General features: G+C 39.5%; 1 protein-coding gene across 4 annotated transcripts in view; it reads right to left on the reverse strand.

The window, feature by feature from the left end:
* Positions 1 to 3653: 3653 nt before the first annotated feature.
* Positions 3654 to 18305, reverse strand: part of HEPH (hephaestin) — a 100063-nt gene continuing 85411 nt past the window's right edge. For 3 of the 4 annotated variants that reach the window (XM_025373228.1, XM_025373231.1, XM_025373230.1), the window contains 6 exons: positions 16184 to 16290; positions 14991 to 15216; positions 12307 to 12446; positions 10682 to 10844; positions 7251 to 7295; positions 3654 to 4602 (listed from right to left, as the gene is read on the reverse strand). In XM_025373228.1, the coding sequence (XP_025229013.1) occupies positions 4370 to 4602; positions 7251 to 7295; positions 10682 to 10844; positions 12307 to 12446; positions 14991 to 15216; positions 16184 to 16290 (914 nt within the window). In that variant the 3' untranslated portion in view covers positions 3654 to 4369. The remainder of the gene's footprint in view (positions 4603 to 7250; positions 7296 to 10681; positions 10845 to 12306; positions 12447 to 14990; positions 15217 to 16183; positions 16291 to 18305) is intronic. The other variant, XM_025373229.1, reaches the window with a different exon arrangement.

The following is an 18305-nucleotide window of genomic DNA, read 5'->3' on the forward strand; positions in this document are numbered from 1 at the left end:
AATGTGCAAAAATCACAAGCATTCTTATACACCAGTAACAGACAAACAGAGAGCCAAATCATGAATGAACTTCCATTCACAATTGCTTCAAAGAGAATAAAATACCTAGGAATCCAACTTACAAGGGATGTAAAGGACCTCTTCAAGGAGAACTACAAACCACTGCTCAGTGAAATCAAAGAGGACACAAACAAATGGAAGAACATACCATGCTCATGGATAGGAAGAATCAATATCCTCAAAATGGCCATACTGCCCAAGGTAATTTAAGATTCAATGCCGGCCGGGCGCGGTGGCTCACGCCTGTAATCCCAGCACTTTGGGAGGCCGAGGCGGGCGGATCACCAGGTCAGGAGATCGAGACCACGGTGAAACCCCGTTTCTACTAAAAATACAAAAAAAAATAGCCGGGCGCGGTGGCGGGCACCTGTAGTTCCAGCTACTCAGGAGGCTGAGGCAGGAGAATGGCGTGAACCCGGGAGGCGGAGCTTGCAGTGAGCCGAGATTGCGCCACTGCACTCCAGCCTGGGCGACAGAGCGAGACTCTGTCTCAAAAAAAAAAAAAAAAAAAAAAAAAGATTCAATGCCATCCCCATCAAGCTACCAATGAGTTTCTTCACAGAATTGGAAAAAACTGCTTTAAAGTTCATATGGAACCAAAAAAGGGCCCACATCTCCAAGACAATCCTAAGTCAAAGGAACAAAGCTGGAGGCATCACGTTACCTGACTTCAAACTGTACTACAAGGCTACAGTAACCAAAACAGCATGGTACTGGTACCAAAACAGAGATAGAGACCAATGGAACAGAACAGAGTCCTCAGAAATAATACCACACATCTACAGTCATCTTATCTTTGATAAACATGAGAAAAACAAGAAATGGGGAAAGGATTCCCTATTTAATAAATGGTGCTGGGATAATTGGCTAGCCATAAGTAGAAAGCTGAAACTGGATCCTTTCCTTACTCCTTATACGAAAATTAATTGAAGATGGATTACAGACTTAAATGTTAGACCTAATACCATAAAAACCCTAGAAGAAAACCTAGGTAATACCATTCAGGACATAGGCATGTGCAAGGACTTCATGTCTAAAACACCAAAAGCAACGGCAGCAAAAGCCAAAATTGACAAATGGGATCTCATTAAACTAAAGAGCTTCTGCACAGCAAAAGAAACTACCATCAGAGTGAACAGGCAACCTACAGAATGGGAGAAAATTTTTGCAATCTACTCATCTGACAAAGGGCTAATATCCAGAACCTACAAAAACTCAAACAAATTTACAAGAAAAAAACAAACAACCCCATCAAAAAGTGGGTAAAGGATATGAATAGACATTTCTCAAAAGAGGACATTCATACAGCCAACAGACACATGAAAAAATGCTCATCATCACTGGCCATCAGAGAAATGCAAATCAAAACCACAATGAGATACCTTCTCACACCAGTTAGAATGGCAATCATTATAAAGTCAGGAAACAATAGGTGCTGGAGAGGATGTGGAGAAATAGGAACACTTTTACACTGTTGGTGTTGGTGGGATTGTAAACTACTTCAACCGTTATGGAAAACAGTATGGCGATTCCTCAAGGATCTAGTAATAGAAGTACCATATGACCCAGCCATCCCATTACTGGGGATCTACCCAAAGGATTATAAATCATGCTGCTATAAAGACACATGCACACGTATGTTTATTGCGGCACTATTCACAATAGCAAAGACTTGGAATCAACCCCAATGTCCATCAGTGACAGACTGGATTAAGAAAATGTGGCACATATACACCATGGAATACTACGCAGCCATAAACAAGAATGAGTTTGTGTCCTTTGTAGGGACATGGATGCAGCTGGAAACCATCATTCTCAGCAAACTATCACAAGAACAGAAAACCAAACACCACATGTTCTCACTCATAGGTGGGAACTGAGCAATGAGATCACTTGGACTTAGGAAGAGGAACATCATACACTGGGGCCTATCATGGGGAGCGGGGAGTGGGGAGGGATTGCATTGGGAGTTATACCTGATGTAAATGAGGAGTTGATGGGTGCTGACGAGTTGATGTGTGCAGCACACCAACATGGCACAAGTATACATATGTAACAAACCTGCACCTTATGCACATATACCCTAGAACTTAAAGTATTAAAAAAAAAAAAAAAATTCCAACTTGAGCAACTGAATAAATGGCAATGTCACTTGACTATCAAAAATAGCTACTTGCATCCCTACTTGGAGCAAACTTACAACAGAAATACATTTCTTTCTTAAATACATGGGCTCTGAGTTTCTATTCCTTGACCTGGAGTAAGATTACAGAATAAGAAGAAATGCACTCCATCTCGTCTACCACTCCTAGTCTCTTAGATTTACAACTGAGACCAAGCTAAGAACCTCCCAGTTCCATGTAAAATATAACCATTAATTGACTGGAATTCCTAGCATGTACTTGGTCTTCATTAACATCCATGTTAACTGCAGGCCAAAAGAGTTCTGCTGCTGTTAAATGCATTGATTCTGCAATGGCTTAAATACTAACCCTTGGATAACTAGCCATCTAAATCCCCCTTCCACCCACATTGTATTTCTGAGATTCTCAGTAAAGCTCTCCAGGATCCCACTGACCATGAAAAAATAAGAGGAATAATACCCTCTGGATTGTGTTTTCCCCTCCAAACTTTAACATTATATTTTAACTGAACACCAGCTCTGTGGGTTTCTACATTTTATCTGCAAGAGGTTGCTATCTAGACAGACAGATTGCTGGACAGACAGAAAAGCTGGAATCAATATGGGTAAGGTGGATGGAGATTAGTGGATGTTTTCATGATATAGGAGGATGAAATAGGTATTTGGAGTCAAATAGATGAATATTTGAATCCCTGTTCAACTTCTAGCTGAGGGGTCTTGGATGAAGTTACTTAATGTCCATAAGTTTTGTTCATTCAAATGTATTAAGGGTATAACATCACTCAAATGTAAAATGTCTTGCTCTGAGGTAATCCCAATGCAATCAGGAATTAAAATGCTTTTTAAAGTGTAAAACAGTGCATAATTGAATTATCATCTTTACTCTCCTTGATATCTCTTCTATTCTCCACTTGCCATGTGGTACAGTATTATGGATACTTCAGTGGGGTGGGCCATCTTACCCAATTTAAAATTTATCACTTATCTGTGCTCTCTAACCAATATTTTACAGAGGCTCAAATTTGCATGTAACAAAGGAATATTGCTGTAAAATACCAGAAAGAATGACTCCATCCTATAAGGAAGCCCCCAAAGTTGCAACTAGACCTTTCACACCACCACTGCCAAAAAGGCCCCACAAGATATAGTCCTACTTCTCCTGTCCCACTGGACACGTTTGACTCTCATCTCAGACTTCTATTTCCCTCTGACAAATTTTCTTGGCATGCAGAAAATTTTTGTCATTTATGCGATAGCTCCTTTTCTAGGGTGGTACCCAACACTCTTTGATGCTTCCTCTGGAACAGTTTCCTCATTTCTAAAACAAAAACTTGTAGGTTCTACAAAGGCTAGACAAATGCATACTATACTCACTCACCCCCTAAGTGTTTTCTGTTTCAATCACAGAGACAGAAGTCACAGAGACCATCAAAAATCACCAAATTCAGTCTTTCAGGGTTCTAACAAGTACTTTAATGGATAGGGTTTGCTGTCTAAAACTTGAAGAGGTGACTCAACATTCCTTTCAGTGCCACTGTTCAGGAACCTGGAGGACTGCCTTTCTTGAGGAGCTTCTGGCTCCAGAGGTTGTACGTGCTCACAGCAGCAACAACCCATTCACCACTTCTCCAAAGTAGTTCACTGCGAAGGAGAATCAAAATTCAATTTGGATTCCCAGTCCTCAGACTACCTTCAATTTCCCATCAAGCCTAAATTCTTAGCCTTTAGTTTAAATGTGGGTTATCTTAAGAGCTCACTTGGCCTCAGTTCAAAGTGCACTTTCCTGAGTCCTTGAAAGAAGTAGAAACCCAATCAATGAGTTTTTCTCTTAGTATCCACTTTGTGAGAAGGATACATTTCTAGAAATTTCAAGACCTTCCAAGTGTCAGAAGGCAATATAATGTAGCTGTTGAAATTTGTGATGTAAGATACTGATACTAAAGTATTCCCTTAGCCCCAGGTGCCCAAGTAGAGCAAAGAAACTAAAGAAAAAGTAAAATCCTATTATTTCCATGTAAAATAAATAAAGAAAGAAATATCCAGATAAGCTTAATTCCCGCCCCCCACCACCCATGCCCCTTTGACACTGGGGTTAGTGATTAGTCCATGGCCTGCTGGGAGTGCATTACAGATGTGCTTCCTGAGGATATCTCCAGGCTCCAGATGTTACTGCTTGAAAGACAGAAGCTTGAAGCTGTCATCCAGGATGGACCTCCTATTGCGTCGTAGCTTTCTCTGTCGATGTTGGTACCAAACCATACCACCAAGAGCCAGAGCAACAAGCAGGAGGGTGACACCAATGGCAACCAAAACAGAGGCCAGTATCTCAACATTCTTTATGGGGATCTGCATGCCCAGCATCTTCACATTGCCTTCTTCAATGTCTCTGGGGGTCACTGCTGAAATTGAGAAAGAAAAAAATGGGCATCCTGAGATGGAGAGTACTCTAAAAGGTAACTTTCTATAGTCATCACCTGACAAAACAAGTCAATCCAAATAGGACAGGAGACCTGTCCTTATCCTTCACAAAACCAGCTGATGAAAACGGATTTAGAGGTTAAAGTAAAGAATCAAGGAAACATGATGCTACAGCTATAAGGGTCCTTGAGAATCACTGAGGCCCCAGGCCACCCATGGAAAGAGCTAAGACTCAGATTGGGAAGGCCCTTGATACATTTTCTCAAATATCTAAAGGACTGTGATATAAAAAAGGATGAATTTTACTTGTTCTGTATGGTTTCAGAGGGTAGAATTGGAAGCAATAAGGGAAACTTCAGAAAGAAGTTTGACTCAATCATCCAGCTTATCAATAGCAATTTTGACCATTAAACTATGACAAGAACCTACTACTAGGCTGTCCAGTCTTACCTCTTTGGGTCATATTAACACTGATGTCACATAGACCTTTCCAAGTGAAATATCTGATTGTTAGTTCTTGGCATACAAATTTTTGATTATTCCCAATTAGCCTACAGAGAAAAGCTCAGACTTTTAAATCAGACATTCCAACTCTCACTATCAGGCTCTAATCTATCCTTCTAGTCCTATCTACTACTTTTCAGCCATAGTAACTCATTCTTTCCTCCTCATAAACAGTGATCCGCTTTCAGGCTTCTAAGACTTTGCTTATGCTAATCCTTTTGTCTGAACACACTTTACTCCTTCTTATCTTTCTAGCCCTACCTTAAATGTTACATGTCTCTGCAATGTTTTCTTTGACTTCATTAGAAAATTGATTGTTCTTTCCTTTATGTTTTCCAAGCACCTGTACCTTGTACTCCCAAAATTTACTTATTGTGTGACCTTGGACCAAGTGACCCAATCCCTCACTTCCCATCTAAACTTCAGTTCCCTCTTTTATAAAATTAGAATAATAACCATACCTAATACAAAGGCATATTGTAAAATTTAAGTGAATCAATACTTATAAAATATCTAGTATAGCACCTAGCAGACAGGAAGTGCCCAATAAATGTTAACTGTTATTATTGTTTGCCCTTTTTGTACAGCACACAGCATCCAGCATTGCAACTATTATTTCTCTGCCTCATTCCATTTTTAGACGCTGAAAAATAGCGACTATGTCTTACTTGTTTTGATATCCCTGGTACCTGACACTTCTTTGATGATTGTATAACTGGATGAATTAATGTTATAACACAACTGAGAGAAGACAGAATATAATGAGTTCAAATAGAAGCTCAAAACTTCCTGGTTCTGAGTTTACATTCTACCACATACTCCTTTTGTGACACTGAACAAATCACTTTCAATTTCTCAGCTTGTCATGTAGAAAATTATTGGGTTTTATTAGAACAACAGTTTCAAAGGCTTTTTTCCCCATTGTGAAAACTTTTTAACAAATGATAGCTTATGAGTAATATATATATGTACACAAAATATGTATGTATATATACAAATATACACACAAAGTACGTATGAATGCAAATATATATTTAAATATATATAAAATAATTGAGTTTCTCAGGTTGAAAGAGATATGGCCTGAAGGCCTACCCACACAATCACACCTTACCTCTTCCTAACCCCTCCAGGGCATATCCTGGTCCCCTGGTTAACAGTCCATGTGATACTTAGGCAGATCATTAAGACTTCTCCAAAACAGCTGTAAAACCTCAGACTAAACTACTAATTATCTCTAATGTTCTTTTTAGCTCTCATAACTTTCTGGATCTTTCCTAGTCCAGAGACAAATGAGGTGGAGAATAACACACTATTTGGACCCGGGCTGTGCAGAAAAATAATCTCTATAGTATTCAATGTCAGAAATGGCTGGTTCCAAAGGTTTAAGTCCTTGGTATTCCATAGATGAAAGGGTAAGAGGCAAGAATAAAAATAGCTGTTGAAGAACATGTGGTGTTTCATCTAGTTTCACACTGTCCCTAGGGGGAATTCATATTTGTGCTACAACTTTTCCATGTCCAACCCAGCAGGACCTAGATTTTACATATATATATATTCAACAGCTTTAGGAGTACAAGTACAAGTGGTTTTTGGTTACATGGATGAATCGTATAGTGGTAAAGTCTGAGATTTTAGGGCACCCATTACCCAAGTAGTGTACATTGTACCTAATAGGTAGTTTTTTATTCCTAACTGCTCTTCTACTCTCTTTGCTTCTGAGTCTCCAATGTCCATTATGCCATTCTGTATACCTTTGCATACTCATAGCTTAACTCCCATTTATAAGTGAGAACATGCAGTATTTGGTTTTTGACTAGCATCTAGAATTTTCTTCTCCTCTCACATGTTAGATGAAAAGCTAAAACAGCAGCCTTTAAATGGGGAGGAGGCTGTTTTCCCCAACTCAGGAGGTCTGGGGTGGAAGCCAGAGAGAATTAACCTGCTGAGGGAAGTTAAACCTTCATTCTTTGGCTTCTGAAGTCTTGCGGACGTCTCAGGATACTTTCTGCTGATGTATTCTAACTTTCAGTCACATAAGTCCCATTCCCTAAATGTACCTCAACCAACCCTACACACAGACACACTACGTATAACTACCCAGTCTGTGCATCATTTTACGTACCTTTTTCAGCCTCTTTAGTGATGGTGGTGATAGTGCTTAAGTGCTCTGGTTGGGGGGAAAAAAGACAAGAGGTTAGCCTTGTTGCTCTTCCTACCAATTCATAGACCCCCTATGAAAGGTCAACATTGGTTGCAGAATTTCTCTGTGATAAAGTAAGCAAAATAAAGGTAGAATTTACTACTTTATAGTCAAAGTCAATATTAGCATGTTGATTTGATTTTGAACAGTGACATGAAATATGGGCAAGATAACAGGCTTGGAGTCCAAAATGTAAATCACCCCTCTGCTATTATTTATATATTTCTTGGCACTTCCTCTATCCCCATTATTGCTCTTTTTCCCACTATTTGCCACACTTCCTTCAGGAAATCCCTGCTCCTTGTCAAACATACTTCCCTACACATTCAACATCTTCTCAGAACACTTCTTCCTCTCCTTGATTTAATAAAGCTGAGTTCTTCTCTGAGGACCATACTTCATTTGCATCCCCTCAATGCTTCTTTGAGATAATTGTTTCTCCTCTTTTTGTAAAGATATATCTCTTCTGAGGCTCATATTATTTGGCTAGAACTACAATCATTTCTTATTATTGTTAGCTAGGAGTTCTCTTCATTTATGGAAGTCTTTAGTAGCTGGCTCAGTCTTCCTCTCCCTCAATTCCAGCCATGGGTGCTGACCTATCAAATACTCAAGCCTCACAGTTTCTGGACCTTTTAACTCCAATAACTTTGATGTCTACTCCAATTCTACCAACCACTCAAGTGGTCACATTAACCTTGTTGTCAAGAATTGTTACATCTCAGAAATCTAAAATCTAACAACAACCTCCCATCCTTTCAGTGCTCTAATATACTGTATTTCAAAAACTTGTTATCCTCCCCTGCCATGAGACCTCTAGCTTTCAAACCCTTCAATTTTTTTCCTCAACCTAATAGCTTCATCCTGTCTTTTCTTCCATTCCTGACCAAGTGAGACTCCAAGGTCTATCACTTCAACTCCTAATCTACCAAGAGTGTTGCAATAATCTACTCAAACTCCAGTAACTGTAATTTCCCTGTATTTTGTATGGTATGCTGAATGCTGCCAGAGAAAATCACACAATTGTAAAGATTAATATTCTTCGTGTCCAATTTCAGCTAAATCATCAATGCTGCCTGGCGATAATTTATTTTCCATTCACCAGAGTGGCTATTTCAAACTTTTGTCCACTTTTCTCAAACCCTGTACCCTATCACCTGCCCTTCATTCTCAGCAGATGACTCTATTTGCTCCATCAGAGAGAAGAGAAAGACCATAGGCTGAAATTCTCTGTCAGTCTGTCAAACCCCCTGGCCAAACCTACACATTGATCCTTATATTTTCTGTCTTCTTTCTTCTTACAGTAGAAAGATTACTTTCCTCCACTCTTGCACTAATCTTTCATGTTAGCTCTGATTCTCATTCCTGCTGCCTTATCAGAAACCTTGTTTCAAGAATTAGTCTTTTCCCTCTATCTTTTCAATTCTTCCTTCCTGTTGACCTGTGAACGCATATGGAGTTGAAACAACATGAAATTAGGCCATAGTGGGTTTAAAAAAAACCAAAAAGGCAAATAGAAAATATTTATGGGCTGGCTCATTGTCACAGAGAGACATGAGCTATACTTCCTCATGGAAGTACCCTGGCAATATGTATTGAAATGGTCTCATATATTGGATGGCTCATATTTGGGATAACCCATTACTACATATAGAGAAAACCTGTTGTCTTGGATCTATATCTCCCTGATGATGTATCAATTGATCACTTGACTTTTGTTCTATGTACTTACAACAAAACAAAGAAGTTTCTGTAAATCTGGGTGCTAGGGAATAGCTCCTGAGTAGTTAAGTGGAAGCTGCATTCTAGGAGTATTAGTTGACAGAGAATAAATCTTTTAAATGATATAGGAAGTCATAATGTACAATCATTCATCTCCCTCCCTGAGGGTAAACAGAAGATTTGTATTCTCTACCCTCATTTGCTAAGTTTATTTGAATATTCAAAGACATTTTCCCATTCACTATTCCTGTTGATAGAGTGCCAGTGACTGACAACCCCAGAATACCATTTTTGTTTAAATAGTGTCTATATATTCTTTAAAAGCATAGGGGGAAAAAAAAAAACAAAAAACAGCCTTGATTTCTGTGGACCCCAAAAGGCTCTATAGGGCTTCTTGGAAGGCAAATAGTGTTGGCAGCTAGACTCGGGTCAAGAACCTTAAGAAGTAAGATATTTGACCCTTTAATTACCCAAAGACACAAAAGCCAACACAGCCTACCCATCTACATTTTTTGGTGAAGAACAAAGAGTGGCTGGTAAAGAAATTGCCCCAGCTGCTCCCTCTCCATATAAAATATAAAGAAAAAGTTTTTTCCACCCTTGGTAGTAACTCTGAGATAAGCTGTAATTGAAGGTCAATATCTCTTTCTAGCCTTAGATGAAGATATTCAAAAACCAAAAAGAACTGTCTTGCTAGATGTGGGGGCTCATTCCTGTAATCCCAGTGACTTGGGAGGCTGATGTGGAAGGATGGTTTGAGCCCAGAAATTTGAAACCAGCCTAGGCAAAACCCTGTGCCTAAAGATAAAAGCTAGGCCAGGTGCAGTGGCTTATGCCTGCAATCCCAGCACTTTGGGAGACCAAGGCAGGAGGATTGCTGCTGCAGAAGGAGGCCAAGAGTTTGGAACCAGCCTGCGTAACATAGGTAGACCCTCTTCTCTACAAAAAGTATAAAAATTAGCCTTGTGTGGTGGCACATTCCTGCAGTCCCAGCTACTTGGGAGGCTGATGTGGGAGGATCGCTTGAGCCTAAGAGTCTGAAGCTCCAATGAGCTATGATTGCACCACTGTACTCCAGCCTGGGTGACAGATCAATACTCTGACTCTAAGAAAAAAAAAAAAAAAGAAAAGAAAAGGAAAGAATTGCCTTTCACAACCCCTCAAAACAAATTAATTTAATGGGTGACTGTTAGACTTATTTTTATTCTCTTTTTAGAAAATCTAATTAGCAATATTCCTTGAAATAATCAGTTACTCTAATACAGTCAAGTAATACATGTGTATATAAGTTAAATTTATTTTAAAAGAAGCAGACCTGCACTAGACTTCAATGCATAGAACCAAACCAGTTTCAGGCTGGGTCAACCCATGCGAGCTCAACAGGTTTTGAAGTAATTAGGAGAGGGACAAGTGTCAGGGGATTAGAAATATCAGTTGGGGCAATGGAGGGACAGGTGGAATGGAGGATTAGAAATATTGGTTGGGGCAATATCTAGAGGGAGTCTATGCTCTGTCTTAAGACATGCTTATTCTGGGATCAGAAGGAGACAATCAAGAGGCTTTTTGGTATTATCTGGTTCCTATAGGCTAAAGTGTTAAAAGATGATCGTTTTGGGGAAGTTAGGACTTACCTGTTCGAGAAAAAACAGTGAAGAGGGTCTCCATGCCAGCATGGACATGGTCAGTCACATGGCAGTGCAACAACCATGTCCCAGGATTGCTGGCCACCATCTCTACCACCTCAAAAGTCCCTGGGAACAGATCCACCACATCTGCCCGGTAGTTCTCACCATTCTGCAAGAGAGATTGGGAATGAGGAAGAGGAAGTGAAGGATATAAAGATCATCTTAGAGCTTTCAGGAACTAAAAATTTGTGATGTCCACATTAGGGAGCTGAGACTCCAAGATTCCTAGACCAGTGAATGGCTTTAAAAGTCTACTTTATCGAAACCATCCAGGCTAACGCAGTGAAATCTCGTCTCTACTAAAAAATACAAAAAAAAAAAAAATTAGCCTGGCGTGGTGGCAGGCGCCTGCAGTCCCAGCTACTCGGGAGGCAGAAACAGTAGAATGGTGTGAACCTGGGAGATGGAGCTTGCAGTAAGCTGAGATCACGCCACTGCATTCCAGCCTGGACGACAGAGTGAGACTCCATCTCAAAAAAAAAAAAAAAAAAAAAAGAAAGTCCACTTTATTCGTATCTCCAATGAACCCACCCACAGAAACTAAATCAACAGAGGTGACTTTCTCCTCTTAAAGTGTCCCAAAGTAAGATAATTTCTAGGTTACTTTAGAGAGTTCAAAACAAGTGTCTTTATAATTTTCAGCAGGCTAAAATATGAGGAATTTGGTGTAAACTTTGACCCCTATGAATGAGGCATATATTTCCTTTAGAAATTGATTCAAATAGGCCGGGTGTGGTGGCTCAAGCCTGTAATCCCAGCACTTTGGGAGGCCGAGACGGGCGGATCACGAGGTCAGGAGATCGAGGCCATCCTGCCTAACACGGTGAAACCCCGTCTCTACCAAAAAATACAAAAAAAATTAGCCAGGCGAGGTAGCAGGCGCCTGTAGTCCCAGCCACTCAGGAGGCTGAGGCGGAGCTTACAGTGAGCCGAGATCCGGCCACTGCACTCCAGCCTGGGCGACAGAGCGAGACTCCTTCTCAAAAAAAAAAAAAAAAAAAGAAAAAAGAAAAAAGAAATTGATTGAAATAAAGTTATCTTTGCCATTGTCTTTTTCAGCACTTCTAAATCTCGAAGTCTATATCAGTGCCCCCAACTCTTCCTCCTTTACCTAAGACTAAACTGTTTTCAAAATCTACATATTGTTTCATGTGCCCTCTAAGTTGAAGCTCTTCTTTTAATAGATTAAGGACTTTCAGCAATTCTGAGATGCCACTCTGAAATTCCTTGTTCTTAAAAATCACTGCTCATTGAGTCTCAAGTCCTTGACATTGATTCCTTGACATTGAATCCTTGACATTGAGTCTTGATATTGATTCCTTCAGTCTCCTTACCGATAAATGGACCATTTTTTCTCTTCCACATCAGAAGAGAAAGCTAGGGCCTAGCAGGAAGTTATTGACCCTGAGATATACAGCCAGACTAAAATTTCCAGCTCAGTGCTCCATGTACTAGACCTCTGCTCTTTTAACTAATTGTTACCTTGTTCCACGCTATTACCCTTTTTCTCAATTGCTGCTAAACCACTGTTCTAATCATCCTTGAGGGACTCAGCCCCCTTTCCAGCTCACCCGATAGAGGAAGCTCTCTGCATGAAAGTGGATGGTATGCAGGTCCACATCTTGGCCCATGCCCAGCATGTACCAGGCCACTCGTTCTCCTTGGTACATGGTAAGACCCCTAAGGTTGGCATAGAGTTTCCCATTGATTGCTGTCAAAAAAAAGAAGAAGAAGAAGAAGAAGAAGAAGAAGAAGAAGAAGAAGAAGAAGAAGAAGAAGAAGAAGAAGAAGCAGCTTCTTACATCTCTCCTTTTGACTTCCCGTTGCCACTGACCTGGTCCGAATCTTTTTTCTCGAAGATAGCAATGGGCTCCTAATTTGTCTCATCTTTATTCCATCTGTCCCTTTTCAAGGTATCTTCTTACATTGATATTATCAAAATTATCTCTCTAAATAACTGAATGTGATGACATAATTCTGCTGCTTCAAATATTTTAATAACTCTCTCCTGCTCCAAAGAGCAAGTCCATGGATCCTTACTTCACCCAACAAGATCCTTCAAAATATAACTTCAAACCACCTTCCCAGACTTAACTCCCACTACCCAACACGCTTATTCTAATTAGGGTGATTTCTTCACCATCCCTCAAATGGTCTATGCATGTTCTTTTTGTCCTTGTGTTTCTAAGATTCCCTACTAGAAATCCTGCCTTCTTTTATAAAATTTTTAAAGCCTAGTCAAGTCTTCACTCCCCCAGAAAGACTTTCCTGATCTCCTAGTTCCTCTCCATACCTCTCATTCCCTGCATGCCCTTCCACCTGTGAACTCCTCCAGTACTGTCTCATGACTCATTGGAACTCATAAGAAATTGTCTTCTACATTTACCTGTCTTTTCATGTGTGAAAGCTTACATCTCTAATTAGACTATAGGTTCCTAATATGCAGAAAAGGATGTATGTATACACTGCATTACTATGGCTTCCTTGTGTTTTTTCAGAACACCCAGTAGACAGCTGAGTCAACATTAAATGTTAAAAAAAAAAGACCTGCCACATTCATGGAATTAATAACATTAATGCATAGAATAGTGATATTAATGCCTGGGATTAATAATGATATTAATGTATGGGTCTCTTCCCAGGCCACATCTTATGCTCCAAGGACATCAAAGTACTTATTGTTATAAAAATTCACACTTCCAGGACTTTTCCCTGGACAATTTTCCCCCACTTCTCATGTTCTTACAGAGGGAAGATAATTTCCACTTTATTCCTCAAGAGAGGAAGCAATCATTTATAATCCATCTCTGTGTCTATCAAATTGTGGATTTCAGAGAGGAAACTAAACATGATCAACTCATCCTCTTATTGATCTTTCCTCTCACTCATCAGTCGGGCCACAGAAATGGGCAATAGCTGATTCATTATTTCACTGTGGGTATGATTCTCCCTCTGCCAAAGAGGAGAGTATTGCTGTCCATCTATGTCAATGACAAGGTGGAAATGTCTATCTGTTGCCAGAGAAGTGTGAGTAAGCCTATTTAGTTGTAGAACTGAAATCAGTTTTTCCATTAGCCTTCTTAGTAATAAGGTTCACATTTGATCTTAAGCATCTGTCTTTCTCAGTTGGTTCAGGAACCTGAAAAGGAAGAGAGGGATATTATTTATTTACCCCTCAGATGCAAATATCTCCAGTGCTAGCACTCCGAAACTGCACAACAAATACCTGCTAGATGGAAAGGTAGGTATATTTATACCTGAAGAGTGTGGATAGACACATAAACAAACAGAAGAAAGTAAGCATTAGCCAAACCCCTGCATTAACAGGATGTAACTGTGCCCTCTTTCCCTTTTTGTCCTGGGTCATTTCTTTGATCTGACAGGTGTTAAAATATCTGCCCTGTGAAGTGTGTGAATCATCTGTTGTAATGTGAATCATTCATCACTCCATCACGGAGAAATAGCTAAAATCTGTGGGATAATAATATACTACTTTTTAGTTCCATTAGAATCACTATCAAAGGTACACATCCTCAGATCAAAGAAATCTTGGGCTAGAAGGAATAGTGAGAGATCACTTCATTCTACTGCACTTATGCTCTCCCCTCTTTCTCTTGTTTTTGAAAAGCTACACAGATCTCTCGAGCAAAGGAAGGCTTTGATGCACAATTTCTCTCCAAAATCCATTCAAGTACTGGAAAGTTCTTCCCTGTATCTGACATAAATCCAGTAGGCTTCTCACTGAGGCTGTCTTCTTCAATTCTTCCATCTATAAATGGAAACTCTTTTAAAAAGCGACTAAAATACAAGCTTTCATCTGGCTGTATTGGAATCCATTGAGATAACTGGTCCCAAATTTAGAGCAGTAAATAAATAAGATGATATTGGGAGACTAAACTCAGGGTTTTAAAATAGAGAGGCACTAAGCAGTCAGCTTGACAAGTACATTGAAGGTCATACATGTCCATTTTGCCTTCTCTAATATGTTAAAATTTGCTGGTATCACCATGGCAACTTTACACAGTCAACTTCCTGCTTTCTGGGCACCCAATCTAACCTGGACCACATATCTGCCTTTGTATATGTAAATGTACGATAGTAGGAAATGCTTCTTCTGACTCATTCTCATTTCACCTTACCATGTTCGTGTCCTTTCTGGGATTATGTTCCCTTAGATAGTAATAGGCCTATTAGATATCCCCATGTAACCAGTAGGGACTGCTTTGGAAAAAGAGTAGGTTTTTTTACTACTGACCATGCATTTTATTACTCTCCAAGAAAGTTTCATCCTGTAGATTAACACTGCCTGGATCCTGGGACCCATGGGTTGCCACATTTTCCTCCAAATACCAAGACTGATTTTCATCAAAAATCAAAAACAACAACGCAAATTCCCGATCCATGTCACTCCGTCCTCCGTGGGGCTCCAGGATGCCCTTTCGGCAGATAGTCAAGGGCCCCACCAGGCCACTATACATGTCCTGAGGAAGGGAGGAAGTGGGAGAGACAGAAAGAGATGGAGTTGTTTCTGGGTAGCAGTACTCTGCAGGGAGCCAGTTTCTCATACAAGCCCACTGTGCCTCTCAGCATTTCCTCATGATATCTTACATTTATAAGTACCCCACTATGTTATTTGAATTCATTCTAACAATTATCTTGGGACTTAGTTAAGATGCACTATCTGACCTATGCTTTATCTAGGCTAAAGTATTTATTGACCTCTTAGCCTACCCAGCATCTTTACAACCTAGTGTCTTTTTTGTGCTGTTTCCTCTGCCTGCAATGCCCTCCCCATCATCATATCGCTTATCTGATGGCATAATGTGACTCAGCTTTTAAGGCCAAGAGTACATGCACCTCCCATTGTGATGCCTTCTCCAGGTTCTCTCTTGCTTAACTAGACAATACTCTTTGAAGGTGGAAATGTATCTTAAATTTATATCATCCAAAGCACCAAGTAAAATGTCTAAAATATGGTAGGCACTCAATAAATGATTGTTAATGGCTGGCTGTAGATGGATGGCTAGATCGATAAATCCATTTTCCAGATGAGGAAACAGAGGCAGAATGATTTATTTAAGGTCATTCTAAAAGCATGCTATAACCAAATTTGGGACTAGAGCCTCAATCTCTGTACAACCAACCCCAGGTTTCTTTTGTGTTTTCTGTTTGCTTGTGTGTTTGTGTTTTTTTTTTTTGTAATGAGAGCATGTTACTATATAGGATCCAAAATGAAAAGATAAGAAAGAAAATCTTCGTGACAAGTATCTGGTGCTGCCCATTCCCTTCCTCCCTCTTCCTGTCTATTAAAATAAGTCCAGCTTTTGAGGAATGTTCCCCAAATTCTAGGCTGTAGTATCTCAGGAGCAAGCTTCTTACTACACCTGGTTAATAGCTTCTTTGTGCCGGGAGTTTGACCCACTTCCAAGTAGCCAATCTTGTATTTACCTTGATGGGATCCACTGCAGAATAATAGATCCAGGAAACACAAGCAGAGTCATTGGGCCCAGGGCCAGATCTCTCTGGGATGTTCCACTGATAAGTGAGCACCTCACCTAGGAAGTGTAACAAGGAACCTCCAGTTGCACTGAGTCAGAAATTTCTCTCAATTCCCAGGTCTCCCCAAGAGGCAGTGGTGAGTGAATCCCATCCTCTTTAAGATCTTCATCCTTTCTCCATCATTTTATTTTTGTGACCTTGAGCTTCTCCCTCCTGGGACACCCTCAACCTTTCTTTTCTGCTTTCCCTTTCCTCAAAGGCCCAGGTCCAATACTCTGGTAAGGCAGCCTTGCTACTTTTTTTTTCCTGCCTTTAATATCCTCTTTATCTTTGCGGGGAAGGCAGGGGACGGGGGGAGGCAGGGTGAGGTTCTCTGCTTTGGTTTATTTTTTCCAGCTGCTGTCTCCTAAATGCAGTTGTTTGCACAAAGTTCTGTCTCAGTTCTCTTCTCTCTTTCCATACTCTCTCCTTGGAACCTTTAGTCACCTTTCTGATGTCAACTATGATCTGTGCATCGATGACTCTTAAATACTTAGTTCCAGCCAGACTCACCTTGTTACTCAGCTCCAACTCCAAATATTCTATTAGATACTGAATATATTTTAAAGATTGTCCTGACAGCACCAGGAAAATAGATTGTATGAACTCACCTCCCTCCTTTGAAAAACCACCCTCTTTCCCAATCTGTGCTCCCAGTGTCTATCTAGAAATAACACTATCACTCTTGTACTTACTCAGACTCAAAACTTTAATCTTCTTTACTTCTCCACTTTCGTAATTCAACATCTAACCAAATGGCAGATCTTATTGATTCTACCTCTACATTATATTTTAGAACCATCCTCTTCTCCTTTCAATTATCATTACTCTTGCCCTAGTTTAGACCCTTGTTTTCTTAACTGAACCATTACAAAGCCTCCTAACATGTTTCTCTGCCTCCAGCCTTGCCCTCTCCAATTCATCTTCCAAATAATGTTACATTAATCTTTTCTAACAACTTTATTGAGATATAATTTGCATACAATACAATTCAACCATTTAAAATGTTCAATTCAATGTTTTTTAGTATATTACCAGAAGTTTGTAACCACCACGATTCATTTTGCATTTCATTACCACCAAAAGAACTCCTGTACTGCCCTCACCCTCTCATCCACCCACCCACCCCCACCACACCCCACCCAAGGTAATCAATATTCTACTTGCTGTCGCTATAGACTTGTCCACTTTGGGCATTCCATAGATATTGAATTATATCATACATTTCATTTTGTGACTGATTTTTTATTTAATATGTTTTCATTGTCCATCCACGTTGTAGCACATATCAATACTTAATTGTGTTTATTGACAAATATTCCATTGAATAGATATACCACATTTTATTCATTCATTCTTCAGTTGATGAACATTTGGGTCATTTCCACTTTTTAGTTATTATGAATAGTGCTGCTATCAGCATTTGTTTACAAGTTTTTATGTGGATATATGTTTTCATTTATTCCTGAGTTTATGGTAACGCTGTGTTTAACCACTTAAAGAATTGCCAAACTGCTTCCAAAGCACCTGCACCATTTTGCATTCTCACCAGCAACATATTAGGGTTCCAATTTCTCAACATCTGCATGAACACTAACTATTGTCTGCTTTTTTAAAAAAATTATTTTCGTTATCCTAGCATGTGAAAAGTGTTATCTCACTACAGTTTTTATTTCCAATTCTCTGATGGCTAACAATATTGAGCATCTTCTCTTGTGCTTAATAGCCATTTTAACATCTTCTTGGGAGCAATGTTTATTCAAATCCTTTGCCCATTTTAAATCGGGTTATGTGTTTTTTGATAATAGCATTGTCAAATAACAATGACATCAAGCAATAGTTCCTTATGGATTCTGGATACAAGTCCCTTATCAGACATATGATTATGGAATTATTTCATGTCCTGTGGATTGCCTTTTCACTTTTTATGGTGTCCTTTAAAGGATACTTTAAATTTTAAGCTATTTCAATTTATTTGTTCACTTATGCTTTTAGTGGTGTATAAAGGAAACCATTGCCTAATCCAAGGTTA

The sequence above is a fragment of the Theropithecus gelada genome, chromosome X, assembly GCF_003255815.1.
Source record: "Theropithecus gelada isolate Dixy chromosome X, Tgel_1.0, whole genome shotgun sequence".
Classification (NCBI taxonomy): domain Eukaryota; kingdom Metazoa; phylum Chordata; class Mammalia; order Primates; family Cercopithecidae; genus Theropithecus; species Theropithecus gelada.